The following is a 19,771-nucleotide window of genomic DNA, read 5'->3' on the forward strand; positions in this document are numbered from 1 at the left end:
GAGGTTGAGGAGAACGAAGAATTGGAACCGGCATGTTCCGAGGGGAGGATACGGAGATGGTTTTTGGTCCAGGTGCAAGTGGTGGACAAGGTGGCGAGTAGTAGTTAGTATTAGAGGGTGGTACTAGTAGTTGTAATATGTTCACTTTATTTATCGAGTCGGTGGTTGATTCAGTAGTGTCTTTGTTTTTCAAATTTTATGTTTTTCTTTTGGTAGTTCTGTTTATGTTGGTTGATAGCATGATGAGCAGGGTAGACGTAGGTTATGGTTCCCGGTCATGGGGTAGTTGTTCCCAAGCTAGCATAGATCGGCAACCGTTTTGTCTAACCTATTCTTTTTGACCCGTCACTCATTAAAAGCTAATTAAAGTCCTTAGTTGATTTCGAGTACGCTTATGTTTTCCATGCTATGCATTCTCGAAAGCTTGTGGTACTTAGCTATGTTTCGTTGTGTTTTTTTTCTTTTTCAGAATTCTGTGCATATTGAACTCTCACCTCTTTGCAAGCAAATTCATTTAGTGATATGCGTAACTTTTTGTTTCGGTTATTGCATAAACCCTTTGTGCTTGATCATGGGATACATTCTACTTCGTTCTAGTGATTTCATTGTTGAGCGTTACCCTCGTGAGCATTGGAACCGAGGCTCGTTGTGTTTAACTTACTCATATGCTGTCTTTAATAAAGTTTGAGAATCATGGTGCATGGCATGTTTGCGGAGTGAGTTGTGACCTCTTTTTGGGAGAAATTTTTTAGACTTTTGCCGTTTCGGAAAGCAATGAGCATATGTTTTGTACTTTATTTTAATTGGGAAGATTGTATAGGATGTTAGATAGTATCTTTTGTCGTTTACTCGGGTCGAGTAAAGTCCAAGTTGGGGGGTGTGATAAGCCCTAAATAGTGTAAATAATGGGGCTTATCTATCCCGTTTTTCTACTCTTGCAAGCGCTTTTTACCTGTTTCTATTTGATTTTGCGCACAAGTCGTGTTTTTGTTGGAAAGTAGGTAATCGGAGCGAAAAGGACGTTTCCAAGGCTCCCAATAATCCTCGGAGGAATCCGGAAGCATTCGAGTACATGTGGCACATTAGGAATCGCTCCACGAGTCTCAAACGAAGTGATCAAAGCATGAAAGGAAGGTTCGGGGCTCTCAAAGACCAAAAGAAAGAAGAAAACAGCAAAAACCAGCCAGAGAAACATGGGGTATCAATACCCCCAACACTGGGTATCAATACCAGGAAGCATGCTATCCAGAGAGGATAGAGGTATCGATACCTCTTTTAGGGGTATCAATACCCGGTGTCTGCGCGCGAACTTTTTAATGACATTTTTGTAATTATTTTGTAAAGGGGGTATATATACCAACTTAAACCCGATTTCAGGGCATTCAAGACCTGCTCCTTCTCTCTCTACCTCCCTCTCCTCTCAAACTCTTCATCTCTCTTCAAAGGAGATTGAAGAGTTGGGTTTTGAGGTATTTCATCTTCATTAATGTTGTAGGTACGGTTGAGATCTTTCGTAATCTTAAGTTTATTTTCGTTTTTATCCATGAATCGTTTTTATCTTTTTATGCTTGTTCTTCATTCTTGTTTTATGGTTGAGTAGTGATAAAGGCTTGGTCATGGGGTGATTTCTATCTCGTGACTTGGGTAGTTTAATGGCTTCTTTCATTTCTTGTACTTAATGTGGTTTGTGAATGGATTAAGTTCATTTTTATGTAACAAAACCTAGGGTTGTTAACCTCTTTGATTATGTGTAGGCAATGACTTGATCTCTTGCCACATATAATGCTTGGAACTATGTCACTCTAAGTGTTTGCCAAAATGCCTCAAAGAACTTGTTGAACTCTAATCTTTGGTCTAAACTTAGGGTTGTTAACTTCTTTGATGCCGTGTCGACAAGTCTCCTTGGCACACGGCATGCTTGGAACTCTGTCACTCTAGGTGTTTGATAAAATGCCTAAATGAGTTCATTTCCATCTCCAAACCTTATTGTATGAGTTAAACTTGATTTTCATGGTTAAATCTTCCGAGTAAGATCAAATGACAATGACTCTCACTTGAGTTATCGAAGAGAAGCGTTGAACGACCTAAGTTATGGGCGGAATAAACCCCTAGACCTTGCCGCTTTTAATTTCTAGTCAAACTTCATTTTCAATCAAGTTAGGAGGTAGAGAGAATTTCAATCACTCAAAAGTTGGCCGTCTCAAAGCCGAACCTAAAGGTTGGCGGTCCTAACGCTAAAAACCCTTCGTAAATCAAACCTCCGGCCTAGCTCCATTGGCTCCCTGTGGATTCGACCTCGGACTTCCGAGTTTATTATGCTGCAACCGACCTAGCCCTACGCTTGGGGTGCTCTTTATTGGAACACACTTTAAGGTCGCAAGCACCACCCCAAAACCTCCCCATAAATAATCCCCCGCCGGGGTATTAGGGGGTACAAGAGAATCTAGGGAAAATTTAATACTCACGGCAAAATGGGTTACCAAACCAAGGATTAAATATGGGCCTACAGTCTTAGGAAGGGGGAAAAATAATACCCTTTCCGATGCCGGCATCCAGACGACGCCTAGGAGTAGATTAGACATCTATCGATTGATAGAGCTCCGAAAATATAAGTTCAAAACCCCACATCAAAATTTGGTGAGCAATTTCTGCTTAGTCAGAAAACCCTTACTAATAGTAATACACATATTTATGCAAGTATATAAAGCCATAAAATGAATCAATACAATTAATAGGAGTATATAACACAATTAAGTATGATACTACCTCCATTCCTTTTTAATTGTTAACTACGGTTTTATTTTAATTGTCTATATCTATCAATGTATATTATTTAAAAATATATAATATGAATCTTGTGACAATGCATATTGTTCAAAAAATTGAATAAAAATGAAACACCCAAAAAGCTAAGGGGAGCGGAGCGAAATAACAGTGTTGGGAAATAACACTCTTGGCATATGCAAAGTACATTGTCAGAAGACAATTCTAATTGTAGATAGATTAAAAACACAGGATGTACTTCAAATCATAGTCTTATTGAAGATTTTTAGTTTCTCCGCTAATTCACGATCGCTCGAGTTACAAATCGGGGTCATCATTTGACTCAATATAATTATGTGTCACCTTAATGCTCACTCACAATCGCTTGAGCTATAGCTTGAGATAATTTTCCGAATAGCACCCTTTGTGAAGGAAGTCAAGCACCAGGACCCTGAATAATTTATCCCGAATAGCACCCTTTGTTTTGAAGAGATGTGGTGGTTGTTTGGTAAAGATCTTAATGAAGGTTTTTTTGGGATAATTAAGGAGAGAGAAAGATAAAAGTATAAGTATTTTAGGAAAAAAAAATTATTGAAACCAATGCTTAGAGAGATGCTTCTTCTGAAAACCTTGGGTGAAAAATAAACAAAAAAAACAATAAAGAAATTTAATTGAGCAAATACCGGAAGCTCGTCATGACTGACGATGCCTCGCACGACTGACGACAACACGGCTTCACAACAGAAGCATGCTGTCGTCAGTTGAGACGAGCCCCCAGATACTTGCCCCCTCAACTTTATTTTTGCCTTGCCTATTGAAAAAATAAATAAAAACTTTATTTTTTGAACCAAACAACTTATTATTTTTTTTAAAAAAAACTTTTTTTTTGCCCCCTCAACTTTATTTATAGGGTTTATTTTATTTTATTTTGTCTGAATGATTCGCCTTTCGTCTCCCACGGGCCACGTTGCAACCCCAACCAAACGTGGACTCTCTCTCTCTCCTCCAAAATTTTCTCTCTCCTCCAAAAATTGATACCGAATATTCCCTCAGTATGATCCCGTCTCTCTCTCTCCCTCTCTGCTTATAAAACCTCCGCTCCCCTCCGTTTCAAACCCCACAGAAAGCCAAAATCAATAAAATTACTATGTGTGAAGGACTAAATCGCGACTACCAACTCTGCGAAGAACTCGGCCGCGGGAGATTCGGCGTCGTCTACCGGTGCCTCTCCATCGCCTCGGGCTCCCCCTTCGCCTGCAAGTCCATCGACAAGCGCCTCCTCTCCGACGACCCCACCGACCGCGACTGCCTCGACAAGGAGCCCAAGATCCTCACCCTCCTCAGCGGGCACCCCAACGTCCTCCAGATCCACAAGGTGTACGAGGACGAGGACTACCTCCACATCATCACCGACCTCTGCGACTCGCCCGACCTCTACACCCGTCTCGCCGCCGGCGGGAAGTTCTCCGAGCCCGACGCGGCGTCGATCTTTCAACAGCTCGTCTCGGCCGTCGCTTACTGCCACCGCGTGGGCGTCGCTCACAGAGATATCAAGCCGGATAACGTACTCTTCGATTCTAGGTAATGCGGTGGATTCAAGGGTATTTTGGGCTGTTAGATTGTGTGAGAGTTACTGAGGATTTGATTCCGTAAAAACTTGCTCAATCGGTTATCGTTAAATGCTTGATGGGACAAATTTGGGGTTTCTAAACGAGTACTTTTCGGCATTTAATTGAGATGAATTTTTGCATGGTCTCTTACCGAATCAATTCATACAAAATAAGCAGTTCTGATTACTGAATTAGAATCTGCAACATACTATGGAGAACAAAATTGCTCTCAGTGTTGGTCTCTTGCTTTCTATTTTTTGAAATCATTTTTAAGAAGGAATATTAGAGAGCTTTCCTCCTTGTATCCCATTATGGATTTTCTCTCTCTTGTCTAACCCTTGATTTGGTTGCATCTATAGGTACAACAAGGTGAAACTGGCGGATTTCGGGTCGGCGGAGTGGTTCGGCGGCGGGACGATGAGCGGGGTAGTGGGGACGCCGTACTATGTGGCGCCGGAGGTGTTGTCGGGGATGGAGTACAACGAGAAGGTGGACGTGTGGAGCGCCGGCGTGATTTTGTACATGATGCTCGCCGGTGTTCCACCCTTTTACGGCGATACCGCCGTGGAGATTTTTGAGGCGGTGATGCGGGGGAACCTGAGGTTTCCGACGAGGATATTCCGGTCGGTGTCGCCGGAGGCCAAGGATCTGTTGCGGAAGATGATCTGTAAGGACGTTTCGCGGCGATGGTCCGCTGAACAGGTTCTAAGTAAGTAATCCTCCTTTAATTTTCCCTAAACATAACCAAATCGGGTTTTTAAGTCCTAATTAGTCAGAGGGAAAATGCTAATAACAGTCTAATGGGTTGCGAGTAGGGCAGGAAGATCACAACAGAACACAGTTTCCTATGTGTTTAAAAATGCCTTGGAAAATGTTAAAATTGTATAAAAAATTGTGTTTTGTGTTTACCCAGTAGGTTGAGCGTAATTGTTGTCCAGATGAAAATTTTGTTTCCATCTGGTGGTGTTTTTCTTGATTTTCTGGGCTCTACCAAACCGGGTGAATCGGTTCTCTTGGTTTTCTTTGTCTGGACAGTCATTTATCTATGGATTCTGGTGTGGGTACATTCAAAATTTGTTCTAATTTCGAATTCTTTATCAAATGCAGGGCATCCATGGATCATCAATGGAGGAGTGACTCAATCAATGGCTGATTTGACCTGAAAAAATGAGCTTTAAAACTGAAGTGGCCTTTGATGTACATAAACCACCCATGATCTGGGGGTTCTTCCTAGTAAAAACTACATAGAGAGAGAAAGTCCAATGAAGCTCTGCACCCATGAGAGATTGAGGTGTTCTCTGTTTTGCCATGTGTCGGAGAAATCTCGAGGAGGGGGTATTATGCTACTACTGTATATATTCTCGCCTTGTGTGTGTGTTTGTTTGGGAGAAAAACAGAATCAAATCCTTTTCTTTTTTGTATGAAGGAGTGATGTAGTAGAAGTTTTTGTACCAAGTGATCCGAGATTTTGAATAAGATGAGCAGTTAAGTTAGCTTACTACTTGCAGATGCTACATTTTCCTTTTATCTTTTGTTTGAGCGATGGGGTGGTAATGCTCTTCTTCTAGCTTCTGTTTGAAAAGAAAGAATTTTGATGGTAAAAAATACGGCAGAACACGAGAGGTTATTTGGTAGACTTGGAGCATTGTGACCCACCATTCATGGATCCATTCGTATAGTAGTGCAATGTCTTATTGTGTTCCGTGAATCACCAACACGAAGTGCATGAACCCTAGAAAGTAGAAACACCTGTCCCGTAAAGTTTGGAGCACCGCGTGGAGTAGCATCACATGGATTTACTCCAGCAGCATTTGATAATTTTTTTTGTAGATTTACCAAAGAAATTGGAACAGGTTATTAACCCATTTCAATTTCTTTAAAAACGAACTTTTAGAAAAGAAAAGTTATTTTAAACTCAAAAATTATGTATTTATATAAATAATTTTTCTATCAATATGAATTTAGTTTGATAGATTTTATTTTAAAAACAAGTTTTTAGAAAAGAAAGGTAATTTTAAACTTAAGAATTATGTATTTATGTAAATAATTTTTTTATCAATATGAATTTAGTTTGATAGATCTTATAAACGATGAAAAAAAAAATTAAAAAATATTTTTTATTTTTATTATATTTAAGTTTAAAATGATAGTTTTAAAAAAAAAATTAAAAAGAAAGCGGGACGACAGTAGGTTGAATCGGATTGTGTTGACTGTTGAGCTGGGGTCGGCCGTAGGAGTTGAAGTCGGACCCACGAGCCCATCACGGACGAACCGATCATTTTTCCCTTCCGGGTGTATAGGACGAGAATGTGCGAGGGATTCCAATGCGGTTTGATTCCGGGAATCCTTGAAGTGAAGGCTCCCTTCAGATGGTAGGAATCTTTTAAAGAGGAATAAGAATGTGATGTCATATTTATAAATTTGTTCTTTTGTGGTACTCAAAATTTAAGTGCAAGATATTCAATAAATATTTTCTATTTATCTCTTTTTATTCATTACATTTTGAAACTTCTTTCAAAATCCAAACCGAACACACTGTGATTTTGATGTTTGGAAGCAACAACAATGCCATACTTTTATGATTTCCAAATTTGGAAGAAATATAATAGGAATAAGAATCTGATTCTTGATTACACATTTCCAGATATAGTCGGAATCTGATCCGTTTGTCACCCCATGGTAATATGAGATTCCTTGCTCAATCATTACAAAAATACTCCATCCGTCCTATTTTTATAGTCCAGTATTTTATTTTGGATTGTCCCTTAATAAGTGTCCATTTTGTAAAGTTAATGGGTAAAAATTGATACATTTTTCATTTCGCCCATGAAAGTATATTCTATTTTGCAAAATTAGTGAGTAAAAGTAAAATGATGATGTCTCCATAGATGATAAATAGGGAAAGTAGAGGTAAAAATTGATGTGAAAGGTGTAATAATGATGTTTTCTTAATAAGTTAAAGTTACGAAGCGAAACATTTAAAAAGGGACGGAGGGAGTATTAATTTTGAAAAAAAAATTAAATTAATTGTTTGCTCCATATGATAACTAATTAACTCAAACACCAGAATGAAATTACTTAAGGTTCCAAATTCCAAGGAATTTGATTTCTAATTGACACAGCAAAATTCACGAAAGAATAGTTAAATAACTATTTCAAACGAGATAGGTACCCATAGTCACAAGCAGTTCTTGAATCTATAAGAAGAATAGAGAAAACTTTGAATATTATTGATGAAAAGTTACATAAAATCTTAAGTTACAACTCATTTTATAATGCGTAACTCTGAAACCCTAAAAATAAAATCAGAAAATAAATAATCCCGAAAATTGGGAAAAATACCAAAATTGCAAACACAAAAGAAAAAAAGGAATTTCCCAAAAAGAACCAAGTAAAAATGAATTACCGACTAAGAGTTATTAACGATTTAAAACTTTCCTAAAACGGCAAAAATATCAAATTGAAGGCCTAAACGAAAGAATTAGGCCGAAAAATACCATCAATCACGACTTAACGTCGTTTTGTATTGATTGCAGCGCAGAAATAAGTCAGCCCATCAAGTTTGGGCCCATTCCGAGCTCTTCCAGATTTTGCCAAATCGGGTAATCTGAAAAATTAAACATCGTTTGGGCTTCCGAGGCTTCAACCAGTCCAATTGATTATGGAATTGGGCCTCCGCGTATTCTGCATCACTAATAATTATATTCATATTCTTGCTCAATTAAATTCCTAGGAATCTAGAAATTTAATTCTCATTAATTATATTTCTATTCCTACTCAAAATTTCGGTCATCCAAACTTAACCGAAAGCTCTTCTTGTGGGCTAAGGAAAGCATCTTTTCAAAATTCACGAATGGAAGAATATTACTCAAGCATATGCTAAAATTTTGACCACTCTTTTCTTTTTGCATCTTGATGAGAAAGTAGCTTTGATGTCAATGTAGTACTGGTACATCACTTTTTCTTGTCCAGTTGGGTAACGTCTAGATCGAGCATGGCTCTCTCTAATCACGTACCTCAATCAAAGTCCACTTGCCCAAGTTACTATTTTCTACCCTTTAGCGCAAGTTTCGGAAAAAGAGAGAAACTTCATAAAATAAAGACGTACGGTTGTGGTTGATTAATCATCTTCAACCATGCCCTCTATTTTTTTTTATTATATCTCTATCTAAAAATAAAAAATAAAAAAAAAGATCTGATTCATTCAAATCGTATCCTGCGATGGGCATTCACATAAGAGAATGTCTAGCGACGGAGTCAGGAATTAAAAAAATATACTATTCATTTGCGAGATATTTTTCTATTCGATAATATACAAAATCAACTATATATAGTAAGAGGTTTAAACTAAAATTGTGGAAAAATTAATCATAAAGACGGTAAAATAGTTTTTATTTTAGAAAATGATGCCGGCAAAATAGTTTTCAGTGGAGGTCTTTCAACTTTTTGAGTTTTTTAGCCATAAGGCCAAAACATGTTTTGGCACTTTCATAAAATTTTAGGGTGCACTTTCGTATTATAAGATTTTAGTAATTTAGACACTTTTATATATAGAGTATCCTAGGATTTTAGGCACTTTTATAAGGTACCATAGAGTTTTAGGCACTTTCATAGGCACATTTGTCCATATGTTTAACTGCAAAAGGTGCTTATCCTTGAACTAAAAAAATATAAATATGATAAATTTTTGGCTAAGTCTCCCAATAATTATTAGGTGGAAACAATAAAAAGGGGGCCTAATTCTTTGGTCCACTCTAGTTTATTAGTAATTTGCATTTCCAGAGGCCAACAATGTCCTAACAAACTCCAGAGGACCACTCAAGTTGTTTGACATTTGTACAGTTAAAAACACTTTGGACAGCTCAGATTGTGCGCTACAACTCTGTAGGGCACTTTCTCCCTGCAGGATCGCGGTTCAGGATTGTCCATGGCATATAGGTGATATATAGATTGAATGTACATCGCTACGTGTACGTTTAGGACCACTAGCTAGTTTTAAATGTAATAAGTCCAGAGGACCACCAATTTCCCAGCAAAGCCCATGTGCTTGTGTTTTTAAAGTCTTCAGGGAAAAAGAAACTGTAAAAATAGTACATTAACACTGGCGAAGAAATTAGTTCGGATCGGTAGAGTAGCATATCAACATTGTGGTACTCCATCAACTCACGTGTGACCTAAAGGAGCCGCCTAGATAACCTATCAGTCCCACCGTGAATTCCCATTCCCTCCTCGTTCCCATGGGAACAATCAGGTTAAATGTAGACGGGGCCGGAAGCTCCGAGCCTAGCAACCGACCGGTGGTGGGATTATCCCAGATGGGGCGGCCGGGAGCTTGGGTTGCAGCTGGTTTCCGCAGGAACTTGGGCATGATCATGTCAGCCCTAGCCTCAGAAATTTGGGCACATACTCCGAGATTGACTTCGGGCACATACTCCGAGATTGACTCAATCTCCTTGATTCTCCAAAAAAAAATATTGCAAATGCTGTAATCGAAACAGATGCAAACAATATTGTGATCAATCTCATCCAGGATGCCAACTATGACTCTCACCACCTTATTGGAATTATTCGTGACTGTAAGTACCGTCTGCAATGGTACCTGGGTCTCCGCCGCTAAGCCGCATCACGAGAAAAAGCAATAAATGCATGTGCTAAGTTACTAGCAATTAAGGAATGCCCGTGACCGACAAGTCGAGTTGCAATGGGCCGGGCTTGGGCACAGAGATTGAAGCCCGGCCCACAAGCCCATTTAGGACAAAATCAATACTGTAGCATTTTTTTTTTCCTGTCTTTCCGGCTTTGCAGGACAAACGTGGTGGGAGAAATTCCAAAGTGGGGTTTTGATTCCTGGAATCCTTGATCGTGAAAGCATCTCTTTCTTCAACATTGACGATAGAGAGAGAGTGGAAGAAAGAGGAATATTTCTTGCATATGCTAATTTTGTCCAACTCTCTTTTCAGATCTTCCAAGTAGCTATACATGTGTGACGTCACCCATTACCTCACTTTTTTTGGTCCAGTTGGCCGGCCAACGTTTAGAGCATGCTGTTTCAAGTCACGTACGTACCCTTAACTGACGCCTACACGAGTCCAAGTTAGTTTTGGAAGGAAACAGAATAAACGAAGTTCGAATGGGGTTTGTTGAGACACCCAGGTGCCCAATAATTTGGGCTGATACTCAAATTTTGGGAGTACTCTTTAAGGTTTGGGATTCGATTTTTCATCGGTTGAGTATTCTAAAGTAAGTGGGTTGCCGTGACTGGTGTGGCCACGGTAGCTTCCTTGGAGGTTTGGGTTGCGCAATCGGATCCATATACTGGCATTGTTGTGGGGGGTTTTCCCTCCGTAAAAGAGTTAAAGGGAATGCTTTGATGGCCGGGTTTTTTTCTTTCCCATCACACACTTTGATTGTAGCTTGATGCAAAGGGATCCGGTTTCTCAGCAGTCAACTACAGAGTAATATGTGCGGTTTAATCTGAGCCGTTTATATTGACAATCAATGATTTAGATTTGTTGAATCTTTTACTAGTAATAAAAGACTTTTATCGGTAAAAGATTGAAAACAAATCTAGACCATTAGAACACTATCCGATAGTTGCAATCAATCACTTAGACCACACATCTACAATCCAAACCTGAACTTTCGTTGTGGGGTGTTTTTAGCGGCCGGTTGTTCGGTTTGCATTTTTTATAATGGTGTTTGGGTTGATTTTTTGACTTTCTTTGGATACATTGATCCATTGAAACTTTGTAATCCTTTTCAAAGATTTACAAAAGTAGCCGATGTCAAAATGTTGTAAACTTTAGGACAACAAATACATCTCTAATTAAGGCACGGCCGGATTTTTGAGTTTGATGAGACCGGAAATGAAATTAGTCAAAGTACAAATAAGCTGATCCCGACACTTTTACCGTCCTTCCCAAAAAGACCCTCAGTGAATTTCTGAGTGAATGCACATGCATGTACCAGTTTTCCAGCAACAAAGCCCATGTGCCAGTGTTAGGTCACCAGGTGAAAACAGAAAAGTGCATTAAAAGTTGGGGAAGAAAGTTCAGATCCGTGGAGTACCATATCACCCACCACTTTGTTAAAGTGGGGGCTGCTTGAGCAAACATAATTGCGTGTAACTGTGCCACTACTATAAGAAAAATTGCATTGGGTAACGAACGAAAATCGCCACAAATTACATATTTTTTGTCACAAATAATATAGGTGATGAAAAAAAATTTGTTGACAACAGGTTGTCGAGGATTTCTACTTAATGACAAAATCTATTTTTCGTCACCTATAATGTCTTTTGGCAATGAAAAATTTTGTCACGAAAAATGAGTTGTTGAGGAAATTTTTTTCGTCACCTATTGTGCTTTTTGACGACAAAAATTTTCGTCATAAATTATTCTCTTTGGCTTGTCAAAGGTCCATCAGTGACGAAATTTTTTGTCATATGTGAAAAAATCCCACTTTCTTGCTCCAATTAGGTTTCAAATCCAAGTCTCCTAAATTTTGCGCGCAAGCTTTAACCAACTACACTACACTACACACATTTTTCAGCATATGTTTGAAATATTTAATATATAACACATACATTTAACATTAAAATATATTTCGAACCATTAAACATTAAAATTAGCAATTGTGATAAACATGAAAGTTATAGTTCTTTGCGTTATTGTTCAAACCCAATTTAAATTATCTCAATCGGAGTTCTGAATAAAGAGTTATGTTCGAAATATATTTGAAGACAAAACGTAATTCATAAATTTATTCACCAAAGGTATCTATTTGGCGATGAAATAAATTTTTCATTGTTAAAAACTTAAAAAAGGAGACGAAATTATTTTTCATCGCCAAATGGACTAATTTGGCGACAAAATATTTTTTTCGTCACCCAATATTTATCTTTGGTGACGCAAAATAATTTTGTCTCCTTTTTTACTCTTTTGGCGACAAAAATTTTATTTCGTTGCCAAATAGGTACCTTTGGTGACGAAAATATCTTTTTCGTCGCTAATTAGTTATATTGGTGACGAAATAATTTCGTTGCGGAAGTTGTCAAAACAGTGACAAATTTATTTTTTCGTCGCCAAACATCCTCATTTAGCGACGAAATTTAATTTTGTTGCCATTTTTTCATCACTGAACATACTTTTTCTTGTAGTGTCCATTTTATCGTTTATCTCGATAATCAATTGCCTCAATTTAAAAAAAAAAAACTCTCCATTGAAAGAATGTTTTTTAAATTTGGACCTTCCAAAACACTTTTGAATGGTAAAATTGTGCGCTACTGCTCCCCATTTTGTGGTGTCCATCCACTCATGTGAGACATAAGGCCAAGTAGATAAGCTATCATAATTTCTATTTCCCATTTTGTTTGTCCACTTGACTCTATGCTGGGGTTTTGTTATGAGAAATTTGATAAGTTAGGTATTACAATGGGGGCGTTTATGCTAAGCAAGAAGTTGTGGACTACTTTTTTGTAGCTAGTTGTAGTCCAGTTATTTCAATTAAACTAAGAGTTGCCAAAAAAACGTGTTGGATTAGTAGAAGAAAATATGTTGAATGTTTTAGTTCATCAAAAAATAACCACTTTTGACAAAAACTTTTGATTTGTATAATCCCTCGAGTTCTAGTACAAATTTTTTAATGCAAATGGAGCCTAAAATACCTAACCGAGCTAGGTACCTTTTGGTCCACTCTAGTTATTTGCATTTCTTGTGGCCAACAATTTCCCAACAAACTCCATGTGCTTGCATGTGTAGGTGTCTAGGTAAATTGGTTATATGTATGGGATTGTCCAGGACTCGGGGATCGGGATCCTGTAGGGCCGAAGTGCCTTACTAGGTTATAGTGCACAATATGGACGGTACGTCTGAAGTATTTTCAACGGTTCTGATTATCTTACAAGTAAAATAAGTATCTTACAAGTAAAATAATGATTGAAATTTACACCGTTAAAAAACACTTTGGACGGCTCAGGTTGTACACTCCAACTTTGCTGGGCACTTTCGTCCTAGAGAATCCCCGTTCCGGATTTTGTCCATGGCATAGAGTACATGTACGATTAGGACCACTAGCTAGTTATAAATGTAGATCCAGAGGGTCACCGATTTTCCAGCAAAGCCCATGTGCTTGTGTTTATTAGTCTTCGGGGAGGAAAAAAAGCTGTAAAAATGCATTAAAAAACTGGCGAAGAAAGTTCGGATCAGTAGAGTAGCATATCAACGTTGTGGTCCATGATCAACTCACGTGTGATCTAAAGGGGCCGCCTAGATAACCTATCAGTCCCACCGTGAATTCCCATTCCCTCCTCCCACAGGAACAGTCGGGTTAAATATAGACGGCCGGGGCCGGAAGCTTCGACCACCGAGAAGCAACCGGTGGTGGAGATGGGGCGGCCGGGAACTTGGGGTACAAGTTTCTGCAGGAAATTGGGCATGATCATGTCAACCCTAGCCACGGAAATTTGGGCACTCCGAGATTGACTCCAATCTCCTCTTCCAAAAAAAAATATCGCAAATGTTGTAATCAAAACGGATGCAAACAATGTGATCAATCTCATTCAGGATGCCAACAATGACTCTCACCGGTCGCAACCTTATTGGAACAGTTCGTGATTATAGGCACCTCCTGCAACAGTCAGGGTCACCATCGCTAATCCGCATCACGAGGAAGAGCAATAAGTGCACATGCTGAATTATTAGCAAGGGATGCCCGTGACCGACAAGTCGAGTGGTGTTGGGCCGGGCTTGGGTGCGGAGATTGAAGCCCGGCCCACAAGCCCATAAATTCCAAAGTGGGGTTTTGATTCCTGGAATTAATCCTTGATCGTGAAAGCATCTCTTTCAACATTGACGTACGATAGAGAGTGGAAGAAAGAATATTAATTACTTGCATATGCTAATTTTGTCCAACTCTTAGAAAGTAGCTTTGTGTGATGTCACCGATTACCTCACTTTTTTGGTTCAGTTGGCCCACGTTTGAAGCATGCTCTTTGAAGTCACGTACCTTGATTTTTTTCAGTCAAACCGAAATTCAAGTCGAAGAAAACAGATTGATAAACGAAGTTTGAATAGAAATAAGGAAATTTAAGTCACGTACCTTAATTGACGCCTACGTGTCCATGTTATTTTTCCGTAGGAGAATGCTCAAAGTTTTGGAAGAAAATACATCGATAAACGAAGTTCGAATAGAAATAAAGACGCATAAACATCGCAGTTTGTTAAGAGCATCTCCAATCATGCTTCGTATTTTATTGTCTCCAAAATCGAGACTTAGTTCATCAAAATCATATTCTGCGATGGGTGTGTGTATATATATATATATATATATATATATATATATAAGAGAATGCCTTCTGATTAAATACTCCTAGCTCCCACCAAAAAAAAGACACATAAAAGAGCCAAGGTTAACATGCAATATTTTTTCGAGGAAACAAAATTTGTTCATTTTAGGTCTTAAAACTCCTGTACACGGTCTTCAATAAATTTTGTTTTATCTCTCTTTCTTCACTCATTACTTTAAAAAAAATTTCATTCACAACCTAAACCGAACCGTATCGTTGGATAAGTTCACGATTTTCTAATTTTAATCCACGAGAAAGGGGCACACTTTATTGGGTTTTTTTTTTTTTTTTTTACCATCACACACTTTGATCGTAGCTTGTTGCAAAATGACCTCACACGTGCGACAATTGCAAAGTTAGGACAACATGACCTCACTTTGTAGGTTCTAACGTTGTTCTTTGTTGAGTGTTTTTAGCGGGTAATCGCTTTGCGTTTTTTTTATAGTGGTGTTTTGGTTTGGCTTTTAAACCTTTTTTGGATTTCGTTTTTGGGTGGTGTATGCCGATCTGTTTAGATGGTAAAATGCTGAAAAAAATGTACTCCCTCCGTTCCTAAATAAGTGTTCGGCACGCAAAACTCGGCCTTCAAAAAGATGTATTTATTTCGTTAAAAAAATTAATTTTTTTCACAAATTAATAAATAGCAATGAGTTCTATTAGATTGTAAAAAAAATTAAATTTTTTAATAAAAAATATGCATGTTTTGTAAAGCCTAATTTTGCGCGCCAGACACTTATTTAGGGACGAAGGGAGTATGAGTGAAAACGAAATAGTAAAATGAGTTAAATTTCTCGTATTTTTTTTTAATGAAAACGAGACCTTTAGGACAGCAAATACATCTCTCATTAAAACATGAAATTCCAAATTTGACCGAACCGAAAAGAAAATTAATCGAAGTACAAATAAGTTAACACAGACACCTTTACCGTCCTTCCCAAGAAACCCCTCTTGGTTTCCTGAGTCACTGAGTGAATGCACATGCATGTACCGGTTTTCCAGCAAAGCCCATGTGCTAGTGTTAGGTCGCGCCGGGTAAAAACAGAAAAACGCATTGAAAGTGGGGGAAGAAAGTTCAGATCCGTGGAGTACCGTATCAGTGATATCACCCACCACTTTGCAGAAGCCCGGGCTGCAGCGAGCAAACATATCAACGTGCAACTGTGTCCCATCTTATCGTTTATTCTGGCAATCAATAGTTTTGGATTTAAAAAAAAAAATCTTCACTGAATTTTCAGTGAAGAGTTTTTTTTTTTGAATTCAGACAATTCGAAACACTTTTAGGCAGTAAAATTGTGCGTTGTTGTATTTTGCTCAGAGTAGCCTCCTTCCCATTTTTTGTACCTTGTTCGGTTTGGGTATTTTGGATTTATAAGTAATAAGTATTGAGAGAAGTAGAATAACGGTCTTGCTATTGGGCTGACGATAAGTACACTAGAAAACAAGAAAAATACGTAATTTTGTATACTTTTTGCACCCTTTAATATTCATTCACACACTTAATTATTATTGTCAACCATTGGATTGATTTTAAAATTTTCCTTTTAAATTCAAAAAAAAAAGACCCAACCGAACGGACTCTAAGGCCAAGTAGATAAGCTATCATAATTTCTTGTTTCCTTTACCAAAATAATAATAATAATAATAATACTAATAATAATAATTTATTGTTCCACATCTCCAAAAGGACAGGAACAGTGGGAAAACCCTAGAACCTTTTCTTCGTCCACTTGACTTTTATGCCGGGCTTTTCTTAGGTAGGTAGGCGTTTTCACTATCGGCACTATGCTATAAGTTGTGAACTACTTTTTATAGCTATTTATAATAAAGTTGTTTTTACTAAATTAAAAGTTATAAAATTGTGTTAGATTAGTAAAAGAAAATGTGTTAAATGTTTTATTTTAAAAAAAAAACAACTTTATTTTGTATAAAAACTTTTGATTTAGTATAAACAACTTAATTAAATCCCTCAAGTTGTAGTGCAAAAACTTTAGTGAGAATGGAGACTAAAATACCTAACCGAGGTACCTCTTTAAAAAAAAGAAGGTATAGGAAAGTACAATTAGACTACGGCCCCGTTCTGCTAAAATTCTTTTTTTTACTCATTCCGTTCGGATTTAATTGTTCTTAGTTATATTCTTACCTGCTAAAAAATGAGTTATATTTTTGAATCCGTAATGAATTTCACATCGAATATGAATTTTGTTTGATAGATCTCGATTAGTTCTATAATACAGTATTTTTAAAATAGCGTAAAACTTTATAAATTAAAAGATATAATCGATTGAAAAACGATACGAACTCCAAAAAAAAGACTATTAAATCCAGACGGAGGAAGTAAGTAATTATTTCTCACTTTACGAGACGGGTTATAACTTATATCTCACAAATACGTCACATTTAATTCAAAAAATAAGTGAAAAATTACTACTTATTTTAGTTAGCGAAACGGGACCTAAGTTTCGAAAGTACATTTCCTATGGAAATAGGTGGAGTAGTTTGTTTACACTTTACAGTCACCATTTTTTGTTTTTGTCGAACACAATTGAACAAAGTTAGGTATGCCAAAATACCTAACCCGGATAAAGTCAGACAAAGAACAGGACAGTTCCTGTGGAAATTAACTATAGGAGGGGCCCGAGTTCGTTTACAAAACCAATTCTTTCTTGTCAACTATATAAAATTAAGACAAAATTAGGCATACTAAAGTACAATTTGATAAGTTAGATAGAGATATTAGAGAATCCATAGTGGTATAATCAAAACAAGAAAGGTTTATAAGGTTAGCAATATTTGCTCATAAAGAGCTCACATTGGAATAATCAAATTTAGAAACATCTTAGCAACTCATCATATTTTGGCCATTGAATAATCAAAACTACTAATCTTTTGCCAATAATCAAATTTAATTGTCTTCATATTTTCTCAATCAAGTACATCATCATTACACAAAAACTTTCTTTCTTCCATTTTTAACATGTTTATAACAAAAATACTCTTTTTTTTTTTGCAAAAATAAAATTTTCACACATTTTTTTAAATTAAAACTGTTTTTCCCAAAAAAAATTTTAAACAGTTTTATTTCAAAACAGTTTTTTTATTAAAACTTTTTTTTTCAAAAACGCTTCTTTTGAAAAAAAAAAACTTTTTCTATTCAAAAATTGCTTTTTTCAACTCTTTCCTAAAAACTATATTTTTTTTAATCAAAGTTTTCAAAAAACTATTTTCTCTTTTTCTAATAACCTATTTTTATTAGTTTGAAAACTATCTTCTATGTCACAATTTCTAGATTTTTATAAATTAAAAAGGTGATGTGGCAAGTTCTGGTTATTCAATTTTAATTGTACCATTGTGGACCTCTACATTGCTAACATTAGCAATCTCTTAAGGTCCCGTTTTATAACAGTGATAGATGAATGAGATTCGTAAGGAGATAGGATTAGGATTGGGATTATTAATGAGAAGGGATTGATAATGAGTATGTTTGTTTGAGATGAGATTATTAATATCATGTTTGTTTAAGATGGGATTAGATGATAGGATTGGATTGATAGAATAAATTGGTAATGAGAAGAGATTAGTAATGAGAATGGGTTGGGATGGAACTACGAATACCAAGTCCCACGGGGTATTGCTAATACCCCCTAAAGGCCGGATTGGACATCCCAACGGACTAATAGTCCGGACCTTTTTTTGTTACCAAACAGAGTACTAATAATCCCATGGGATTAGTACTCCAATCCCAACCCCAAACCCGTTATAAAACGGGGCATAAATGGATAACAAAAAGTTGATGTGACAATTTTTGATTATTTACTTTTGATTATTCCACTGTGGATGCTCTAAGGCCTCATTCTTTTAAATTTAATTATTTTTTTCGTTTTGTGTGTTTTATTTGTCTTTTTTGAATTTTTTTTAGATTTGAGTGATATTTTTTTTGTATTAATCATCCGTCTCAACAAGATGAGTTTAGAAATACAAAATTATGACCGAAAGAAAAAAAAAGTTTACTAAAGACGAAAAAAGTATCAAATAGCTGTCTTATTTGTCTTAAATGCCGACTTATTTGATTTTTTTAAACATCGGCCCATATGTATAGTTTTTGTGTATGATACGCAGATTTTTTTACTCGTTATTTAAACATTGTATCATATCAGTTACACTCTTCTTTTTTTTTTTTTTTGTGAAGTTACTATTAGGAGTATATAAATATTGTTTGATAGATCTCAATAAGTTTTATTAAACAAAATTTTCAAAATCACCTAAAATCATGTTTAGAACTTAGAAGATACTACAACGGATTGAGAAGTAGCACAAACTCCAAAAAAAAAAGGATTAAAATTTGAGGAGGAGGAGGAGTATTACTTACATATAAATGCACATATATACTCCCTCCGACGTCCCTATTTAAGAGTCTCACTTCGTAAATCCAACTTTTTATTGAAACATCGTCATTACACTCTAAAAGTAATAATAACTTTCACTACTTATCTTCTATGAAGACAACATCATTACACTTTAATTCGCTAACTTTTTAAATTAAAGTCTACTTTTAGGGGGTAAAATGGAAAATGTATCAATTCTTACACACTAACTTTACAAAATAGAGACAACCACTGCTTAGTGCAGTTGGTCAGTCATTTCCTCCCCTTTGTGGAAGGTCTTGGGTTCGAGCCCCACAGAGGGCAGGCCCGTTAGCGGACCAGGGCTATGGATAGCTTCTGGTCTCCCCGTGCTAACTCTAACACCCCCGCTGATGTATATCGCCGTGGCAAAAAAAAAAAAAAAACTTTGTAAAATAGACACTTCTTAAGGAACAACTTAAAATGAAATACTGAACTCTAAAAAATGAACGGAGGGAAAATTTTGAGTTACTATTATTGTTGCGCTATATGGGCTGGACTATCTTTGAGAAAGTCCAAGCCCAGGTCCAGCCAACGACTCAGATGATAGAGCTACGACCAAGCCCAAACTGCCCATATTTATTTATGGATCATAAGAAGGATTCCTATGTACGTTTCATGGGCCACAAAGCCCGTCCAAAAACACTTCTCTC

The 19,771-nt window shown here is 36.9% G+C and overlaps 1 protein-coding gene across 1 annotated transcript; it reads left to right on the top strand.

The window, feature by feature from the left end:
- Positions 1-3,720: 3,720 nt before the first annotated feature.
- Positions 3,721-5,866, top strand: LOC131325883 (phosphoenolpyruvate carboxylase kinase 2). Its single transcript, XM_058358355.1, has 3 exons — positions 3,721-4,344; positions 4,733-5,082; positions 5,481-5,866. The coding sequence occupies exons 1-3, from the start codon at positions 3,911-3,913 to the stop codon at positions 5,534-5,536; spliced, it is 840 nt and encodes a 279-aa protein (XP_058214338.1). The 5' UTR covers positions 3,721-3,910; the 3' UTR covers positions 5,537-5,866.
- The last annotated feature ends 13,905 nt before the right edge of the window (positions 5,867-19,771 follow it).

Source organism: Rhododendron vialii, chromosome 5a (genome assembly GCF_030253575.1).
Source record: "Rhododendron vialii isolate Sample 1 chromosome 5a, ASM3025357v1".
NCBI classification, from domain to species: Eukaryota; Viridiplantae; Streptophyta; class Magnoliopsida; order Ericales; family Ericaceae; genus Rhododendron; species Rhododendron vialii.